This window comes from Anas platyrhynchos, chromosome 6, assembly GCF_047663525.1.
Source record: "Anas platyrhynchos isolate ZD024472 breed Pekin duck chromosome 6, IASCAAS_PekinDuck_T2T, whole genome shotgun sequence".
Lineage (NCBI taxonomy): Eukaryota > Metazoa > Chordata > Aves > Anseriformes > Anatidae > Anas > Anas platyrhynchos.
Genome location: NC_092592.1, coordinates 2,679,049 through 2,697,212, shown reverse-complemented (window position 1 = coordinate 2,697,212; position 18,164 = coordinate 2,679,049). Strand labels below are relative to the sequence as shown.

Genomic DNA, 18,164 nt, shown 5'->3' with positions numbered 1-18,164 from the left:
TCTACACAGAGGAGCCTTGGTGCCATGCCTGTATGCTTCTCAGCTGCAAAGAAAGGGTGAGAAAAAGGGTTTGGATCCGCAAAAGATGCTCTTAGCCCTGAAGAGAAGGGGTTATAGGGTGAAAATGAGGCATTTGGCCCTAATGAGGAAGGCCCCAAGAAGGCGGCTCTGAATTCAAGAGGTGGGTCTCTGGGCCCTAATATTAAGGCTTTGGTCACCAAAAAGTAGACTCTTGGCCCTACAAAGGAGTAGGTAGGCAATCAGGAGGGGGCTTAGGATCCCAAAGCAGCCTCTGGGCCCTGAAAATCAGGGTTTGGAGCCTGAGCATGAGACGTCAGCCATGAAGAATGAAGTTTTAGAGCCTAGCATGGGGGTCTCTGGACACTAAAATGGGGCTTTGAACCCAGAAAATGAGCCTTTGTACCCCAACCTGAGGCTTTGAGTCCCAAGGAGAAGGCTCTGGGTGCTAAAAAAGAGGCTTTGGGCTCTCAGGTTGAGCCTTTGGGACGTGACTGTCAGGCCTTGACTTAGCAAATGATGATCCTGGCACTGAAAAGGAGGGTTCGTTCTCTAAAAAGGGCTTTGAGCCCAAGGAGGATGCTTTTTGCCCTAATATGTGATGCTGGGGCCTAAAAATCATGGACAGCGCAGCCCGCTTCCTCTGTCTGGATCCTAAAGTGATGCTTTGCTCCCTCCAGATGGGTGTTTGGACCCAAAGAGGAGGCTTTGGACCCTAAAATTCAGGCCTCAGCTCCTAGCATGAGGATTTGGGAATATGGAATGAGGGGTTTTCCTCTCCAATAAGGCCTCGGCATCTAAAAGGGCCGCTTTGCACCTTACGATCAAAGTGTGGACCCTAGAAATTGGGCATTGTTATAAGTTGCCCCCTTAATTAATTTTCAGAGAGCATTGCATTAAGAATAGAAAGGAACTTATTGAGTAAGCAACAGCAAGCAAAACAGCGCTGGGCAGCCGGGGAGTCTCGGCTCCGCCACCAGCACGCACCTCACCCCCGCCAGGGTCCCTTTTTATATCTTGGTAATTCCGGGATTACGCAGCACATCCTGGTATATTCTGCGACTGCGCGCACTGTTGCTAGGGGGTTGTCTCTGTCCCTCTGGTGGTCGTGAAGATGAAGGCCGTAGTCTTCCTCGGCATTGTGGTTCAACTTCTTTTTTTTAGATTTGGTCATGTTGGCCCAGCGTGAGACAGGAAGGCAGGATGTTGAGACACTAGGTTAGCAACTTATCAGGAGATGGTTACATGAGCTTTGCAACAGTGTCTTTGAACCAAAGAGGCAACTGAGATGCAGAAGGAGAGAAGGGGAGGGGGTTCTCTTTTTTGTTACATTAAGCAAAAGTATTTTCATAGTGTCCAGCCAGGTATTATACAGCTCCTTACTTCAGCAGGGAGCCTTCGCAACTCCCGCTCCTCAAACGGAACTCCTTGTTTTTATAATACAAAAGACAATGAACAAACATTTATTGTGTATTACAGGCATGTTGCCCTAAAACGGGCAGCCTGGTCCGTAAGAGTGTGGCTGGAAGCAAGAAAAATCTGACATTGGATCCAGAAGCTAGGTTAAGGGGGAGGCCTGGCCATCTAAGAAGGCCGCGTTGCATCTTATAATAGAATCGTGGATCCTAAAAATAGGGAATTGTTCCTTGGAAATGGCAGCCTGGTCTCTAAGATTGATGTGTAAGCAACAAAAAACCAGGAGAGGTTATCCTTTCAATCAAGGCTTTTGAGCCCAAGGAAGAGGCTTTTGCCCTACTATGTGAGACTGAAAATGTCAGACAGCACAGCCTGCCCTCCTCTGTGTAGATCCAAGAGTGATGCTTTGCTCCCTCCAGATGGGTGTTTGGACCCGAAAAGGAGGCTTTGGGCCCAAAGCCTCAGGCCTTGGCTCTTCAAATGAACATTTTGAAACTAAAAATGAAAGAGGGTTCCTGTCAGCTAAGGTATTGCACCCTATAAAGGCAGCTTTGCAGCCTCAAATGAAACTGTGAGACACCAAAGTAAGGCATTGTGCCCTAAAAATGATGGCCTGGGCTTGAAAACTGAGGAGGTAAGCCATAAAAAGTCCCCTTTGGATCAGCATGGAGTTGCAGGGCCCTGAAAAGCAAGATTTGTTCACTAGAACGTAGAGCCTGGGGCTCAGTTCTGAGGGGTTAGGAGATCAACAGACGACTTTGGATCCCAAGTGGAGGTGCTGGACCCTGAAAAGAAGGCTGTGGCAGGCAAACAAGGAAACACGGGGGCCTACTAATGAAGATCATTTGGATCCTAAACGAGGGGTGGTCCTACAAGGAAGTGAGGCTTTGGACTATAAAACAGGTTTTGGACCATGCAGCCCAGAGGCTTTGAGGGACCAAAGAAGCCTTTTAGGATCCAACACCATTTTTCTCTTTCTGTTTTTCCTTTTCTGTTTTTATTTGTTTTCTATTTATTTATTTATGTATTTATTTTGAATCGTACAGACCCAAGGCCTCTAGGATGCTGAGGATGCTGCTGGCCAGCTCTGATGGCAACGAGGAGGAGGAGGAGGCCACTTTCCACACTGAGGGCGGGTGGCCCAGTGGAGCTGCGGCTGTGGCTGATGCCACGCAGCCCCAACCCATGCATGCAGCCCCTGTGCCAGCAGGGTGCGGCCATGAGGTCACAGCGCCGCGCTGTGACGCTGTGCCAGGCCACGGGCACCTCTCTGCGCCGGCCCCAACGGCGGCACTCACGCGGCGGTGGCAGCATGGGGCGGATGTGGGGGGCTGCGGCCCCCACCCGCCTCCTCCTCCTCCTCCTCGTGCTGTGTGCCCGGGATGCCTGGGCTATGCCAAGGCGAGCGCTGGGAGCAGGTGGGCGCCAGCGCCGGAGGCAGCGGCAGGGCCGGATGCGGGCGAGTCGCCGGAGGGGCTGGGGGCCGAAGCCTGGGCTGAGCCCCCCGGGGCCCCTGTGAGCCGAGCCATGCGCCGCGCTGCCCCGGCTCCAGCCTTCCCCTCCGTCGGGAGGTCCCTGAGCCCCGCCGCAGCCTCGGGCATCTCGCCCCGTGCCCCGGCCCCTCCGTCACTGCAGGGTGCTCGGGGGCACAGCGGGCAAGGGGAACGTGTCTGCTCTCTGCTTGCTTCCAGGTGACGATGCGCTCGGCAGCGCTTCCCCAGCTCCTCAGCTGGGTCCTGGAGTGGAGCTCCAGGGGCAGCCCAGCGGTAAGTTGTCACCGTCCCCTGCCTCCAAAGCAGCAGCACTGGTCCGCGGGCGACTGGAGGTCCTGCGCAGGCAGACCACCCCCTTCCGAGGGGTCGTCCGCTCCCTGGGGGGGCTTCCCGAGGGCAGACTTGGTTGCAGCACGCAGTGGAAGCCCTCCTCACCTGTCCTGGCCCCCATCTGTGCCCGCAGGCCGTGCTGTTCCAGCTGCGCCGTGGAATCCTGCTCCTGAGACTGGGTGGCACCCCACAGGTACGTGGGCTACGGTGTGGCTCTTGCTTTCCTTGGGGTTTGTTGGTGGCTTTCTGCGCCAGCTGAGCAGTGCTGCAGCCTCTCCCTGGCCAGTGGGCTCTTCTCCACAAGAAGCGGGGACGAGTGTTTTTCCGCCAGCTCGCCCTGCTCCTGGGCCCTTTGCTCACTGAGATGCACTCCTTCTGCCTGATGGCCAGAGGGTAGGGGATCCTCCATTTCCTCTGCTGTGTCTGCCTGACGCATCTGTCCCAGGGCTGGCAGAGTACAGTTCAACCTTCTCCGACTCCCTGGTGCTCCTCAGCCTGCCCACCTCCTCCCGAAGCTCTGCCAGGAGGCTGAGCAGTTCTTCTACCTGGGCGCACCTACCACAGGTGGACTCACAGGATGGGATGTCAGGAAGAGTTTCTTCATGCAAAGGGTGGAACCGGCTGCCCAGGGCACTGCTGGAGTCCCAGGCCTGGAGCTATTAAAGAAATGCGTGGACTTGGCGCTAAGGGCCGTGGTTTTGTGGTGGGCCTGGTGGTGTTAGCTGACGCTTGGACTTGAGCTGAAGGCCCTTTTCCAAGCGCAAGGGTTCTGTGACTCTTTCACTGGTTGAGTAGGCGCCATGCAGTCACCGGGCCCAGGGAAAAGACGTCCTTGGTGGCCTCCAAGTTAGCTCAGCGTCATGGCACCGAGTCACTGTGAAGGAGCTGCTGGAATAACGAGACAACAACCTAGTTCTATTAAAATATATATTGCTCTTTTGAGGACTGCTGCAGGGCTAGCAGCAGCACAGCAGTGGAAATCTCCGTCCTGACATTGCGTTATGACTTGAAGTCAGGATCAGGGTGGTTTGAACTGCCAGGGAACGGACCATGGGTTCCGGGTCGTTCTCTGAAGGCTGGAGGACTGCAAAAGAAAGAAGAGCAGAGATGAAAACCCACTCCTTGCACAGATCCCCAGGCATCCCCTGCAGACCATGCCAGCCCCACTCGACTCTTCCCCAGGCCAGGAGGAGCAGGAGGGACAAAGGAATCCGTTGAAAGCTGCTGCTCAGCAATGTCCCAAATGCAGCCACCAGTCCTTCCCCACCTGCGCACCACAGGTCAAGTGGGGCACCTTCACAAGCTGGTTCCCTCACCACCTGCCTCCATCCCTTGGGAGGATTCACACACTCCAGGAATCTCCTGGACTCTTTCCTCTCGCTATTGTGCTTCCCCATGAGAGCAAGGGCTAGCAATTGTGACCCTGCTCCTAGCTGCTTGTAGGCCGTCTCATCTCCCTCTTCGTCCTGGTTGCGTGCTCTACAACAGGCTCCCACCTTCTGTCAGCCTTACTGCCCTTTCCCCTGACTCTTCCTCAGGGACACTCAACCCTTTCAGCGGCACTGCCCAGCTCCAGGCTGGGAGGCCATTCCCTGACACCACAGGCTACCCCGTCTCCTCTCCCTCGTTCCTATGGCTGCATTGCTCCTCCGCCCTGAAGCATTTCCCTGGAGCAGGGCAAGGCACGGGGGCCTTTGCCGCTGTCCCCCCAGCCCTAGCACACCCCCCACTGCCCTCACTCACCGATGAGGATTTCCTCCAGCTTCTCCTCGCTCTGGTCCTCGCAGTAGCGTGCAGCAAGACCTAGACACAGAGATCCCATCAGAGCCCCGTTCCCCAGCATGCTCCCAGCAGCGCAGCCCCTGGCCTGGCCAGCCAAGCTGTGCCCCTTCCTGCACCCTGGAGCAAGGGCCCAGTCGGGGGGCTCTGGGGGCAACAGGGCTGTGCCTCACTGCCAGGTCAGTGCCTGGGGCTGCCAAAGGCTGCCCCAAGAGGGACCCAGGGGCTGGGCTCACCAATGAATCTGACGGCCTCAAGTCGCAAAAGGGTCTGAGTGGCCTTCAGGTAGGTCTGGCTCTGCTGCAGGTATTCTTCTACTCTGCCTCTGTCCTGCTGCAGCTGGAGAGAGAGAGAACGCAGGGTCACGGGGCTTGCACACCCTCTCCAGGGTCTCCTCCAGCATCCTGGGGGCAGGGAGGGCAGAGGGGCCTGCAGAAGAGCCCCCTGGGGCTCTGTGCTGGCAGGAAGGGAGCGAGGATGCGGCTGCAGGCAGCGGGCTCTGGCCGGGCGCGTTTGCCCAGCTGGGGCAAACCAAGTTGGGTCCTTACCAAGCACTCCCCGATCCTCCACGTCTGTTCTGTCTGGGCCAAGCGCTTGAGCTCCTTGCGTCGCAGAAACTTTGCAGCCACGGCGAGAGCTTCCCCAGAGGCCTGCGGAGCAGCAGAGGTTGGGAGGTAGCAGCACAGCCTTGGGAAGGAGACCCTCTGTCCCCTCCTCTTGGCAGGGCTGCGAGCCTTTCCCAGCGCGTTATGGGAGGCTGTGGTGGGGGGCAGCGTGCACTGGGTTCAGTGGCCAAGGCAAGGCCACGGGACAGCCACTATCGGAGGCAGCTCATGCTGCCGGCCAGAGATCCCCCACAGCAACCCTGTGGCATCAGCACACCCTTGCCCACATAACTGCTCAGCTCTGAGATCTGTACCTTTGCTACGCTCTCACTCTGGTCTCTCATGAGAAAGTAGAGTGGGAGAAGGCTCCTGTGCACGGTGCTCTTCATTTTCTTCTTCCTTTGCCGCAGCACAGCCTCCACCACGGCTTGGAAGAGGCAGATGGAGTGCTCCCGCACCTGGCTGGACTCCTGGCAGGGAGGAGGACAGGAGGAATTTCAGCATTAGCGTGGCTGATGTGAAGGGAGCTCCCAGCACTGTGAGATGCTTCAGCGCTGGATCCTTCCCAGAGGAGCTGCTCAGGGGCAGCTGCAAGGCCTGGTGCCCGTGAAGGGCAACGCAATCGGTTGCCATCGCAGGCTGCCCGCCAGCCACCCCACTTTCGCCACCAGCCGCACCAGCCATGCCCAAGCAGAGCTCCCCAGCGCCTGGGCTGACGAGGAGACTGGGAAGGCCCTGCCTGAGTGCTGCCCACAGGGCCGGGCTGAAGGGCAGCCCTCGTTACAGGGGGCCCAGCTGAGGGCTCGGGCTCCCGCAGCACACTTACGTGGTCAAAGAGTGGCAGGAGCTTCTCAGCCAGCTGCAGAGCCGGGCCACTGGCCTCCCTCCTCTCCACATGAGCCATCACGTTTTTCAGCACAGGCAGGGCCTTCAGCACCACGTGTGTGTTGGTGTCCTGCAGGGCCTCCAGGATGTCTGGCAGCAAGACCTGAATTTCCCTTGCCTGTAGGAAAGACACCATTTCCCTTCCGTGAGGCAGTGAGAGACCACCCTGGGCAAAGGGCTCTGGTTCCTGAGCACCAGCCTCCTGCCTTGCTTCCTGGCAGCGGGGAGGGACGGGAGGGCAGAAGAGCAAAGCCCCAGGCTGCCAACATGGCTTTGCTTGACGATGGCCCACTCACCTTCACAGGGCTCTCTGACACGGTGCAGAGCCCTTTCAGAACCAAAAAGCGCATCATTGCTCTTGGGTGCCTCAGGTAGCTCTGGAGGTGCACTGGGTTAACAAAGTCCTCCTCATAAATGTGATTCTGGGCCAGCAGCTGCAAGAAAGAGCAGTGAGAGCCTGGCAGGGCCTGCAGGGCTCCCTGCAGCCTCTTCTTCTCCCACCTTTGGGCAGGGATGGGGCAGCGCCAGCTGGCACCAAAGAGGCACCAGGCGCAGGGAGCTACAGGGGCTTGCCGGCCCCAGGGACCATGTGTCCGTACGTCCTGCGGGAGCTGGCAGTTTGGGGGTAGATGGGCACAGGGCTGTGCCTGTGTGCCTGAAGGGGCACACGTAGCCCTGCTGGGAGCAAGGTTTCATCTGGGAACTCACAGCCAAGCGACGGATGCAGGTGTCTTCGGTGACTTCCTTGCACCACTGGCACAGCGGGATGCCTAGCAACACGATGTTTAAAACCTTCTCCAAGGTCTTCGGCATGGCCAGGATCACCTCCCAAATGGCCAGGTCAGTGCTGCAAGCCCAGAATACTCTGTCAGTGAGGCTGCCTCAGCCGCAGGGCCACAAACTGGGCCAGCCCCAGAGGCCCCAGGCTGTCCTGCAGCCCCTGTGACTTGGGGAGCACTGAGGGCCCAGCCTGGGCAGGCAGGAGGGGGCTGAGCTGGTGTTCCCTGGGGGCAGGGGGACTCTGGGCTGCCTTGGACAGCTGGGCTGCTGCAGCCCTGGCTGGCCCAGTAGGGCTGGAACACATTGGTGGGAAGGAGGGCTGTGCTCCTTGGGGATGTCCTGTCCTTTGCCATTGGTGTGGCAAGCAGAGAGTCTCCAGGTGCATCTCCCGACGCGGAACAAGCCCTCAAGGATGTTAAGGCCAGGACCTGTCACGTGGCGGAGAGAACTGCAGCAGGTTCTCGAGTTCTTCCCTGGACATCATGTAGGTCAGCCTGAGAAGCAGGGAGTCCAGGCACTGCCGCGCCGATGCCGTGTGGATGCTGCCCAGGTTTCTCCTGATGCACTCCATGGTCTTTGGCACCTTGGGGGACAAAGTGGGAATGGTGTTGCCAGCAGACAGCAGCCATTGCCACAGCTGCCACTCAAACTTTGGCCCCTTCCATTGCTCTCTGCTGGCTTCAGGTGGCTTCTGGAGCCCAAGAGACCCTGATGTGCGAGGGAGGCAGGGAGGGAGGCAGGGAAGGAGAGAGGAACCACGCCTGGAAGAGCTCAAGGGCAGGGCCATGGCCACAGGCCACTTACATCTGTCAGCCAGTAGAAAGGGTCCTCCAAGGCTGCGTCCAGCACGCTGCAGGCCCCCTGCTTGTCATGGATGCTGGAGTCTTGTAAAGCTTCAAGGGCTGTGAGGACGATGTCCAGCCTCTCAGCAGGGAAGAGATGTCCTCCAAACCCCTGTGGGAAGAAGGAGGAGCGAAGACATGCCTCACTGAGTGTCCCAAGGGTGCTGCTTAGCTGAGCAGCAAGGGCAGCTCTGGAGAGAGGGCCCTCGGGGGAAGGGGTGAGGATGGGGCATATGGGGCATATGGGGCCAGAGTGCTGGCCCTGCAGGTAACCAGGGCTTGCTGGTGGCCAGGAGGGTGGAGCTGCTGCCGGGACACAGGGGAGCAGCCTTCGCATAGCCCCAGCCTGGGGACAAGAGGAACCCTCTCAGCAGGGCGAGTGAGGCCGTGCCAGCCCCACCGGTTCTGGACCCCTTTGCTCACATGAGATGCCTGCTGATGCTGCGGACAAGATCCCCAGCAAGGCCAGAGCTCATTACCTTGGCAATTTCACACGGAGTTGATGTTGTAGAAAACGGGTATGCTGTGTCCTCCAAATTCTTGTGTCTCTCTGCATAATTTTCCATGTCCTCTGTCAGTGAGTATGCTAAACAGGGGGAAACAGCGAAGAGTCAGTAGGGAAGAGCATCTTTGCCAACAAGCTTGCCAAATGGTGAAAAGCACTTTCACTAGGAATGGCTGAGGAGGGAGGCTCAGACCCACGGCGAGTAGAGTGGTGGGCAGGGATGTAAAGCACAAGGTGAGGAGTGCTGGGAGCAAGAGGGACCTCAGGGATGATGCAGAAGGAGGAGAAGCAATGGCGTTGGGTGCCGTGGGGGTAGCAGCGTGTCACAGACCCCCTTCTGCTCGGGGTCAGGATGTGCAGGAAGCCCCCTGACACCTGCCTTTAAGACAGCAGGGAGCAAACAGTCAGGGAGCATTCTGGAGGGCGTCACCATCCCTGGTGATGCACGGCTGGCTCTGCTGTTCACTCCTCGGGGAAGATGCGGTTTGGGAAGTGCTCATCGATTGATGGCTTAGACTGGGGGACACCACAAAAGAGCGTGGTAGGTGATCTGGGGAGGGTTGGGAAGGACAGCAGCAGAGAACTGCTCCTGGACGGCAGGTGAGCGTCTAGCTTCTGCGGGAAACGATAGCCAGAATGCTGCGGGAAGCTGCTGTGAGGAGCAGAGGAGGCCAGGGAACCTGGCAGAATTCCGTGGGCAGCCTCCACCAAGCACAAAAGCAATCCTTCACAATACTCAGGGAGAACAGGCAGACAAACCAGCAGATGTCTGTGTGCAGATGGACATTGCCCACCACACCTTCTTACCTCTTCCTTCTCTGACGACTGTGTACATGCGATGAAGACTTTCCAAAGCTGAGTGTCTCATGGAATCATCGCCACTGCTGAAAAGCAAGAGGTGGCCCAGCAGCTTGCCCAGGATGGGGATGCGCAGGATGAAATCAGTGGGCTCATCGTTGTCATAGTTTTCAAAGTTCTCTAAGATCTGTTTGAGGAAGGGAGGAGAGACAAAGGGCTTAGTGGAGGCAGAGCCAGCCCCTGAGAGAGCACGGCCTGGGGAGGGAAGAGCAGGGGTGAAGGAGGGACGAAGACCCTCGATTCACGGTTCTGAGGCACTCACGTGCATCGAGGCTTGCCTCACAGGCACCCCTGAGTGGCAGGATGCTCTGGGATGCAGGAAAGGGTGGAAAATTCCTTGTGCCTTACCTTGATCACCAAATACCAGCGGATGAAAGTAATCAGCCTCTCAATCACCTTCACAGCTCTCTCACACACAGCTGAGTTTTTGGAGACAGCAAAGTCCAGCATCACCTGCGAGGAGAGAAGTTGCTGGGGGTTGACAGCGGTCTGCAAATGTGACCTGAGAGGATTCTTTGGAAATTCTTTGCAAATGCCAAACCTTCAACATATTCTGCATCTCTACGTTGAAACTGGCGATGGGACAGTTGAGTACAAAGCCCTCCAGCATGGTGTCCATGGCTTTCATAGTCTGCAGGGAGGACAGAAGAGCATCGAATTATTTCTTTGGCCCTCCTCACCCCCAGGAGCTGGCTCTGAGCCCCTCAGGAGTTCAGGGGTGGCTTTGGGGCTAAAAAGCCACTGCGTGCAGACCTCCTGCAGCACAAGATCAGGTCGGGGAAGGGGCGAGGCTGGGAAAGCAAATCTGGGCCCCGGCCCTGCACTGGTCTCTGCTTGTGTCAGCACGGGGAAGCAAGGCAGCAGCTCAGCAGGACTGGGGGTGCCGGTACCTCACCCAGCACATACCTTGGTGTAGAGCACTCTTTCTGTCTCTGGCACATCCGACTCCGGAGGCAGAAAGAAGACACTCTTGCAGCACATGTTTAGGAGTCTCTCCTTTTTGCCATGCAGTGCTGTCGGCGCGGTGTTGCTGAAGGAGAGAGAGAGAGGAGCCTGTTGGACGCAGTGCCTTGAGGCTTATGAAGGAGGACACGGACCTTGGCCAGGCATCCCTGGGAGGGACGGGCAGCCTCCCTGCCAGCTTCAGGGCCACCAGGACATTGCCACCAGGGGCTGGGCACGCACCTGAGGAGGGCGACAGTCTCCATGGCCTTCTGCCGGAATGCTGTGCGCAAGCTGTCCACGGGCTCCTTTTCCAGCAGCGCCTGCAGAGCACAAGCAGGATGAGACCTTGGAGCCGCCGGCACCCAGCAGCAGCAGAGCCAGCGCTGCCCCAGCCCTCGCCTCCCAGGGGGCTGGTGCCGGGGGGCCTTGCCCCTTCCCCAACCCGCTGCGCATCCTCTCACCATGATGTTCTCCACCAGCTTATGTTTGCTGCAGAAGCCATGCAAGTTCAGCGGCGCACCCTTCTCGGTGACACATCTGCACAGATCGCAGATTTTGCTGAGGAACAGCATCTTCTGCTCCTCGTCGTCCTGGCAGCCACAAAGACACCAACAGAGCATTAGGGGGACACCCACGGCCAGCAGGACCAAAGCCTTGAGGGGTCTGGGGCTGTGTGGGACCCCTGGAGGGCAGCGCCAGGAGCACAGCTGTGATGCAAGCGGCTGCCATTACCTTTTCTGTGCCTCTGACATACGCCCTGATGAATTCCACGGCCTTGTCTCTGCACAGTTTCCATGCCTTATCTGGAAAGGAGGAAAGCAAAGAGTGCTGCAGAGAGGGGCTGAATGCAGGGGTGAGGAGAGGAAGGGCCCCAGCCCCAGAAGGACGTGGGGAGGCCGCGGGGATGCCCAGAGGCTGCAGCAGCTCCGCTGGGAAGAGAGGCTGAGGGAGCTGGGCTTGTGGAGCCTGGAGAAGGCTGCGGGGGGACCTCGCTGCGGCCTCCCCATGCCCAAAGGGGCCTCCAGGAAAGCTGGGGGGGGATCTTCATCATGGACTGCAGCGACAGGACAAGGGGTGACACCTTTAACCTCAAAGAGGGCAGGTTTCTTTTGGACAGGCAGGGATTTCTCTCCTTCACGCCCAGGGCAGTGAGGCCTTGGCGCAGGCTGCGGTGCCCAATCCCTGGCACTGCCCACGGCCAGGCTGGGTGGGCTTTGGGCAGCCTGGGCTGGGGGGAAGCATCGTGATCGCCGAGGTTCCCCCAGCCCAAAGCGTCCTGGGATTCTGTGGTGCTGCGGAGGAAGCTCGGCCCCGTCAGCCCAAGCGCCGCTTTACCCAGGGAAGGAGTCCTGGAGTCAGGCAGGGGTCTCTGTGTCCCCAACCCTCCCCACCCCATCCCGAAGACCCTGACTCACTGGGATCCAGCCACTGTACGTCGTCCTGGCTCTCCTCTACCGGGCGGCTGCCCGCTGCCTGAGCAATGTCCTCTGCCGGGCTGCTGTCCTCTTCCGGCAAAAAGGCCTCGACTGGGGTTCTTTCCACTGCCAGCAAGCTGTCCTCTGCTGGCCGGTTGCTGCCCCTAGAAGACCAGGTCTCCTGCCAGGCCAGCCTGGGCTGCCTGGGGGGCATGCCTCCCTCCTCATCCCCTTCAGAAGCAGCCTCTGGAGTGGGAGAGCTCGCAAGGAGAAACCGGCGGCTCCTCTGGGCGGGCGGTTGTGGCATTGTGGGACGTGGGCTATGCTCGGGGACTCCTCGCAGGCCCTGTGCTCCTGCCCTGTCCGTCACTGCCGTGCACCGACACTGAGGGTCCGAGCCACGGCTGCGCTCTTATAAGGCGGAGCCCTGGGGTGTCACCAAGTGACGTCACAATGGGTGCCACTGTGACACGCGCCTGGGCTGGGTGGGCACCCATTGTGACGTCACTTGGTGACACCCCAGGGTGCTGCCTGACGCGAGCGCAGCCGTGGCTCGGACCCTCAGGCCCTGCTTCCCAGGACGTGGCTGAACAACGCTCGTTGATGGGAAGTAGAGAATAATTTTTTTTTTCCCTCTCTCCGTGCTCCCGCGCGGACTGATTGTTTCTTTTGTTTCTTTTTTTTTTCCTCCCCATTCCCTTTCCATTTAATTAAACCTTTCTCATCTCAAACCTCGAGTTCTCTGTGTTGTATTTTCTCCCCCTTCCTCTTTGAGGAGAGGGGGAGTGAGAGAGCGGTTGTGGTGGAGCTCGGCTGCCCACCTGAGTAAAACCACCACACTTTGTCCCAGCAGCTGCGGTGCCTTGCGAGGGGCTGGGGCTGGGGTGGCCGTGCCCAGAGCCCTGCAGCAGCCTGTGGAGGGCATTGCCCTGGGGCCAGCCCAGCCTGGGCTGCTGGGCTGGGCTGGGCTGGAGAGAGGGCAGGGTGGTGGGGAGAGGTGGGCAGGGGCCGGGCTGGGCTGGGCAGTGCCCGGCAGAGCACTTTGTTGACTTTGATGACTTTCACCTATTTCTTTGAGGACTGTAGACACCCGTCTCTGTTCACCACCTTGCTCTCATCCCAGCATTTCCATCATTTCACCAGTGTCTCATCAACCCTCACCAGCTGCTCCTTCTCACACAAAGCCATGGTCTGATCACAGACGCTCTTTGGGTGACCTCTGGCAACGCAGCACAACACTCTGAGGGACAGTTCTTCCTCCTCGTGGCCAGCACCAACATTCCAAAGTGCACTTTGTGGCAGTTTTTTCTCTCCTACTCTTTTCTACTACAAAAGAAAGCTCCATCAGGGTGGAACCCCCTCCTAAAGTAGGCATCCCAATCCATCAGGCTCCTTGCGGCCTGTCAGCCAACCAGACAGAAGTCACCGCACCAGCATCTTCCAAGCCATGGGCCTGCTGCTGTCCAGTCATGGACTCAAGCAGAAGGGACAGGACAACCCATATGTGGGCCTTCTTTCTGCATGGGTCCTCCTGGGTATGTAGGCAGAGGGGATCCCACAGTCAGCATGCCAGCCAGGTGCCTTTTGCTGGCCTACCAGGGCCACTGGCAGATGTCAGCCAAAAAGTACCGATCCCAGCTCTAAGTCAAGGGTGACCTGCCACCTACAGACAGAAGTGACCTCTCAGTCCCTTTCTGTGACATGTTCCTGCTGCTGCCCTATCTTCTGCAGGGACAGAAGTGACCTTACCGTCACTGCCACAGTCACATTGCTCCTGCTGGTGCAGGACTTCCTGAGGCAGAGCTGAGCTCATCAGAGCATTCTCCCCTGTCTCCTCCTTGTGGCCCACAATCTGATGAGATCCATGGCCCCTCACATTCAGCTTTGAGTGCCATGACTGCAGAGCAACCTCATGGTTCCTGCCCTGTCCCAAGGGATGACGGGCCTAAAGTTAAGGCTTAGTAGAGGGGCTGAAGGTGAGGAGGTTAATGCACAGGAACAGGGGTTTTGGGTGTTAGGTGTTCATGTATATGACTAGGGACTAGGGCCCACCTTACTGGGTTAAAGATTAAGCAAAGTTTGAATGGGAATGTTTTGGTATTCTTATGTGGGTATCAGGTCTGTGTTTAGGGTATGGACAAGCTTTGTGGTTTAGGGTTTTGTTTAGGTCTCTCAGGCAGTTTCCTAGGGTTAAAAAGAGCATTTTAATGCTAGTGTTAAGGTCAGGGATCAGAGTGATTAAGAGAGTAAAAACAAGGGGAAGGGGCTATGTGATGAATTTTGGCTTCAAGGGATGCGTTGAGGTCAGGCATTAGAGTAGTGGATTCCTGACAGTGTGTACAGTAGCATTTAGGTTTAAGGATTAATGTTGCTGGTTAAAATAGGGCAAGGTCTTTACATGACTCTTTTAAGTCAGTGCTACAGCAGAATCAACATTGCCTGAACCTTCTAGCCTCCCAGAAATCATTGATTCCTGCTGGCCTCTTCTCTCTCCCAAATCTCACATTTCTCCTGGCCAGGCTTCTTCTGACCTCCCCATATCAGTCATCTTCTTAGGGGTAGTTTTCTGATGGCTTTCATGATCTCACAGTGTCTGTCTTACCTCTGTTGGCTACTCCTTTCTTAAGACAGACGCAGCACCGAATCCAGGATGGAAAAGAACATAAAGGCTGCAGGAACACCCTGCACAATGTGCCCTGCAGCTCCGTACCACGCCAAAAATTTGTTTCCTGCCTCCAGCTTTTGGATATAGAATGGCTCCTATGCAGCCAGGGTAACTTTTTCCAGGCCCTCGTGCATGGTTCAGTTTACCCCAGGCATCTTGGAGGCAGTGGCCCCCTCTGTGTTGAAAACTGAAAGCAGTCCTGAAGGATGACTTCAGGCAAAAGCTGACACCTCTGACATGACAAGCCCTATCCAAGACCTCTTCCTTTATGGGGCCTACCAGGTACTCGGAAAGAGCGGATCTCACAAACTACAGGCACAGCAAGTGCTTTCTGCTTGCCTTTCAGGTACTTTTGCAGATATGAGCCTAATGGCATAGATCCCAGCCAGGAGTCAAGGGATGAGCTGCCAGCTATTTCTCCAAGAAGCCACCTCAAAGGCCATTTAACAGCCATTCACTTCCTGCTGGACTTAGAATTTCTGAGGCACCACCGCCTCATAATATCATACCTACAAAACACCCCCTTTTTGGCCTAGGACCTGCCCAGGTAGAAGTGATCTGATTGTGAGCCTTCAAGCCCATGGCACTGCTGCTGGGCTCCCAGACCCTCTGATGCATGTGAACCAGTTCCGTGCCAGTTCTGGGAGGTGCTAGGGCAGGTGGGACCTTGCAGGCAATGTTCCAGCCCCATGACTGTTGTTGGTCTCTCAGCTCCTTGCACACAGCAAAGATCACTCTGACATGCAGATGTTGTGTGCCTGAAGCTGGCCTAGAAGACACTCTGGGAAGCGCCCTCCCAGCCCCTGCCCCAGCCCGAGCTGGCGGTGCTGCTCTGCAGAGCAAGGGGGCTGTGGTGCCCAGGGCACGGGGACACTCTGCAGGGCCATGCTGGGCAGGCTGGGAGGCAGACCCAGCTCATGGGGTCACTGTCATTGCCCAAGGCTGCAAGGAATCAGTCACCAGCCTCCTTTGCTGGGGCTACTGCGTGTCCTGGGGCTGCAGAGCTCTCCTCTGCCTGTTGGCAGCAGCTTGAGCACTTGAGCTCTGCTAAATTCACCTTGGACAGGCTCATGCTCTGCGGGCTCCACCTGTTTTATGGGCTCATGCTGCTCCGGCCAATACCCTGGACTCTGCTGGCAGATGCTAATTCCCTCTGCAAGAAACATTAACCTGCCAGCAGTCCCAGCACAGCCCCACAACAGCACTGGCACCAAGCTCCAGGAGCAGCCGGGCCTGGCCCCACCAGCAGGAGAGGGCGGCAGAGGCAAGAGAGCAGCTTGGCATGCCCCAAGCGCTGGTGCTCCCTGGCTGTGCTGCTGGAATGGGACTCTTTTCCTCTGCAAATGGGCACTGCCCCAGCAGAGCCAGACCAGGTCTCAGAGGAAGGACATCAGACAAAGAAGGCAGTGTAGGCTGTTTTATTTCGTTAAAAGTTCACAGAGACCATAATTCCACATGGACAGAGACTCAGTACATACACTAAACACACGTACAGAATTGGGAGTGGGACAAAAATGACATTTTATTGGGCAACCTAACCTGAAAAAAACAAAACAAAACAAAACAAGACAAAACACAAAACTAAGTAATACCAGTACTAAAAATACACACTCACACACACAAAAACAACAAAAAAGGGAATATAGGTTGTTCTGTGTAAGTGATATTCTGAGTAATCTGCAGAAACAGACTGTGAAATTATTGCTTCCGAAGCAAATCAAGTCATCAGTTTCCACAAGGCATTCTTGAGGTCCTTGTTCCTCATGCTGTAGATGAAGGGGTTCACTGCTGGAGCCACCACCGAGAATAGAGCGGCCACCAACAGGTCCAGGGATGGAGAGGAGATGGAGGGGGGCTTCAGGTAGGCAAACATGCCAGTGCTGACAGTCAGAGAGACCACAACCAGATGAGGGAGGCACGTGGAAAAGGCTTTGTGCTGGTCCTTCTCAGAGGGAATCCTCAGCACAGCCCTGAAAATCCGTATATAGGACAACATAATGAAAACAAAACAAGCAAAGATTAAAGAAAGAGTAAATAAGAGTACAGCAACTTCCCTGAGGTAGGCATCTGAGCAGGAGAGCTTGAGGATCTGGGGGATCTCACAGAAGAACTGGGCCACTGCATTTCCAAGGCAGAGGGACAGGGAAAATGTATTGGCTGTGTGCAGGACAGCACTGAGAAAGCCACTGCCCCAGGCAGCTGCTGCCATCTGGGCACAAGCTCTGCTGCCCAGGAGGCTCCCGTAGTGCAGGGGCTTGCAGATGGCAACGTAGCGGTCGTAGGCCATGACGGTGAGAAGGGAATACTCTGCTCCAACCAAGAAGACAAAAAAGAAGACCTGTGCAGCACACCCGTGATAAGAGATGGCCCTGGTGTCCCAGAGGGCATTGGCCATGCCTTTGGGCAGAGTGGTGGAGATGCAGCCCAGGTCGAGAAGGGCGAGGTTGAGGAGGAAGAAGTACATGGGGGTGTGGAGGCGGTGGTCGCAGGCTACGGCGGTGAGGATCAGGCCGTTGCCCAGGAGGGCAGCCAGGGAGATGGCCAGGAAGAGCACGAAGTGCAGGAGCCGCAGCTCGCGCGTGTCTGCGAATGCCAGCAGGAGGAACTCGCTCACAGAGCTGCTGTTGGGCATTTGCTGACTTTGGACACAGGTATCTTTGAAGAGGAGAAAAAAAAATAGAACAGACTTCAATGAGGAAAACCTATTTCATCTCCTGGAAAGCCCGCAGATAAGCCTCTTTCTTTGCATGAGAACCTTTCTGCAGCTCTCTTGCTTGAGCTCTGGGTGGTGCTGGCTGCGTGTGACACTGGGAGCAGGGGCTGCTGTGGGCTCCAGAGGAGTCCTTCCTGCTGTGCAGCAGGAGGGAAGCAGGACCATGGGGGAAACTCAAGTGCAGTCCACTTGTCAGATCAATGAGCCATGCAGTCTTTTTGCAAACAACTCATCCGACCACACTGTAGAGCAAGAGAGATTTTATTTGCTGTATTTTCTTAACAATTACCCCTGTAATGCTTAGGACACCGATCATACTCGTGTTACGCTGAGAAAAAAACGGAGACAGCTGAGAGCAGAGAAGCCCCAGTCCGAGTGAGGCTGGACAGAATCCTTACCTTGGCCCTGGGGGCCTGAGCAGGATCTCAGCTCTTCCCCCCTAGCCAGGGCTGCCGAGGCCTCACTCCAGCTGCTCACAGACAGACATCCAGCAGCACGGACATGGCCTTAGCAAGGAGGTGTCTTCTCCTTGGGACGCCTGGATGCCACAAGGATGCCACGAGAGAGCTGCATCCTGCTGGAGAGCAGCCTGAAGCCCAGGAAAACACCCCACAGACAGGTGAATATCCACACGCTGGGGTATTCCAGTATCCCAGTCACACAACATGCTGTACCTAGAGGATTCTTGGCCACTCTGTTCCTGCTGATCTTGGCCAAACTCTTCTTTCCCCCGCCTGTGCTCACAGACCCCATCCCATGCGGCTGTGCTCAGCGCTGCCCTGCAGCACCCTGCCACCAACAGGGCCCTGCCAAGGGGCACTTCCATGCAGCAGGAGCTATGGGGCAGCTGACAGAGAGCCCTGCATCACCAGCAGGGTGTTCGAGGCTTCTAGGGTGTCAGGGGCACCTGGCTTA

General features: G+C 56.9%; 1 protein-coding gene across 1 annotated transcript; it reads right to left on the bottom strand.

Annotated features, from left to right (window-relative positions):
• Window positions 1-91: 91 nt before the first annotated feature.
• Window positions 92-12,178, bottom strand: LOC140002818 (maestro heat-like repeat-containing protein family member 7). The gene is made up of 17 exons (XM_072040211.1): window positions 11,872-12,178; window positions 11,189-11,259; window positions 10,918-11,046; window positions 10,697-10,776; window positions 10,418-10,541; window positions 10,053-10,142; window positions 9,860-9,964; window positions 9,461-9,638; window positions 8,628-8,734; window positions 8,111-8,260; window positions 7,735-7,889; window positions 7,235-7,373; window positions 6,823-6,960; window positions 6,468-6,644; window positions 5,956-6,111; window positions 5,585-5,686; window positions 92-97 (listed from the first exon to the last, which is right to left on the bottom strand). The coding sequence occupies exons 1-17, from the start codon at window positions 12,176-12,178 to the stop codon at window positions 92-94; spliced, it is 2,214 nt and encodes a 737-aa protein (XP_071896312.1).
• Between the last annotated feature and the right edge of the window lie 5,986 nt (window positions 12,179-18,164).

Coding starts and splice junctions, on each gene's coding strand:
- LOC140002818 (XM_072040211.1), bottom strand. CDS start 12,178: ATGCCACAACCGCCCGCCCAGAGGAGCCGCCGGTTTCTCCTTGCGAGC. Junction 11,047..11,188: donor ATGTCAGAGGCACAGAAAAG/GTAATGGCAGCC, acceptor TGTGGCTGCCAG/GACGACGAGGAGCAGAAGAT. Junction 6,645..6,822: donor TGTCAGAGAGCCCTGTGAAG/GTGAGTGGGCCA, acceptor TCTTTCCTACAG/GCAAGGGAAATTCAGGTCTT.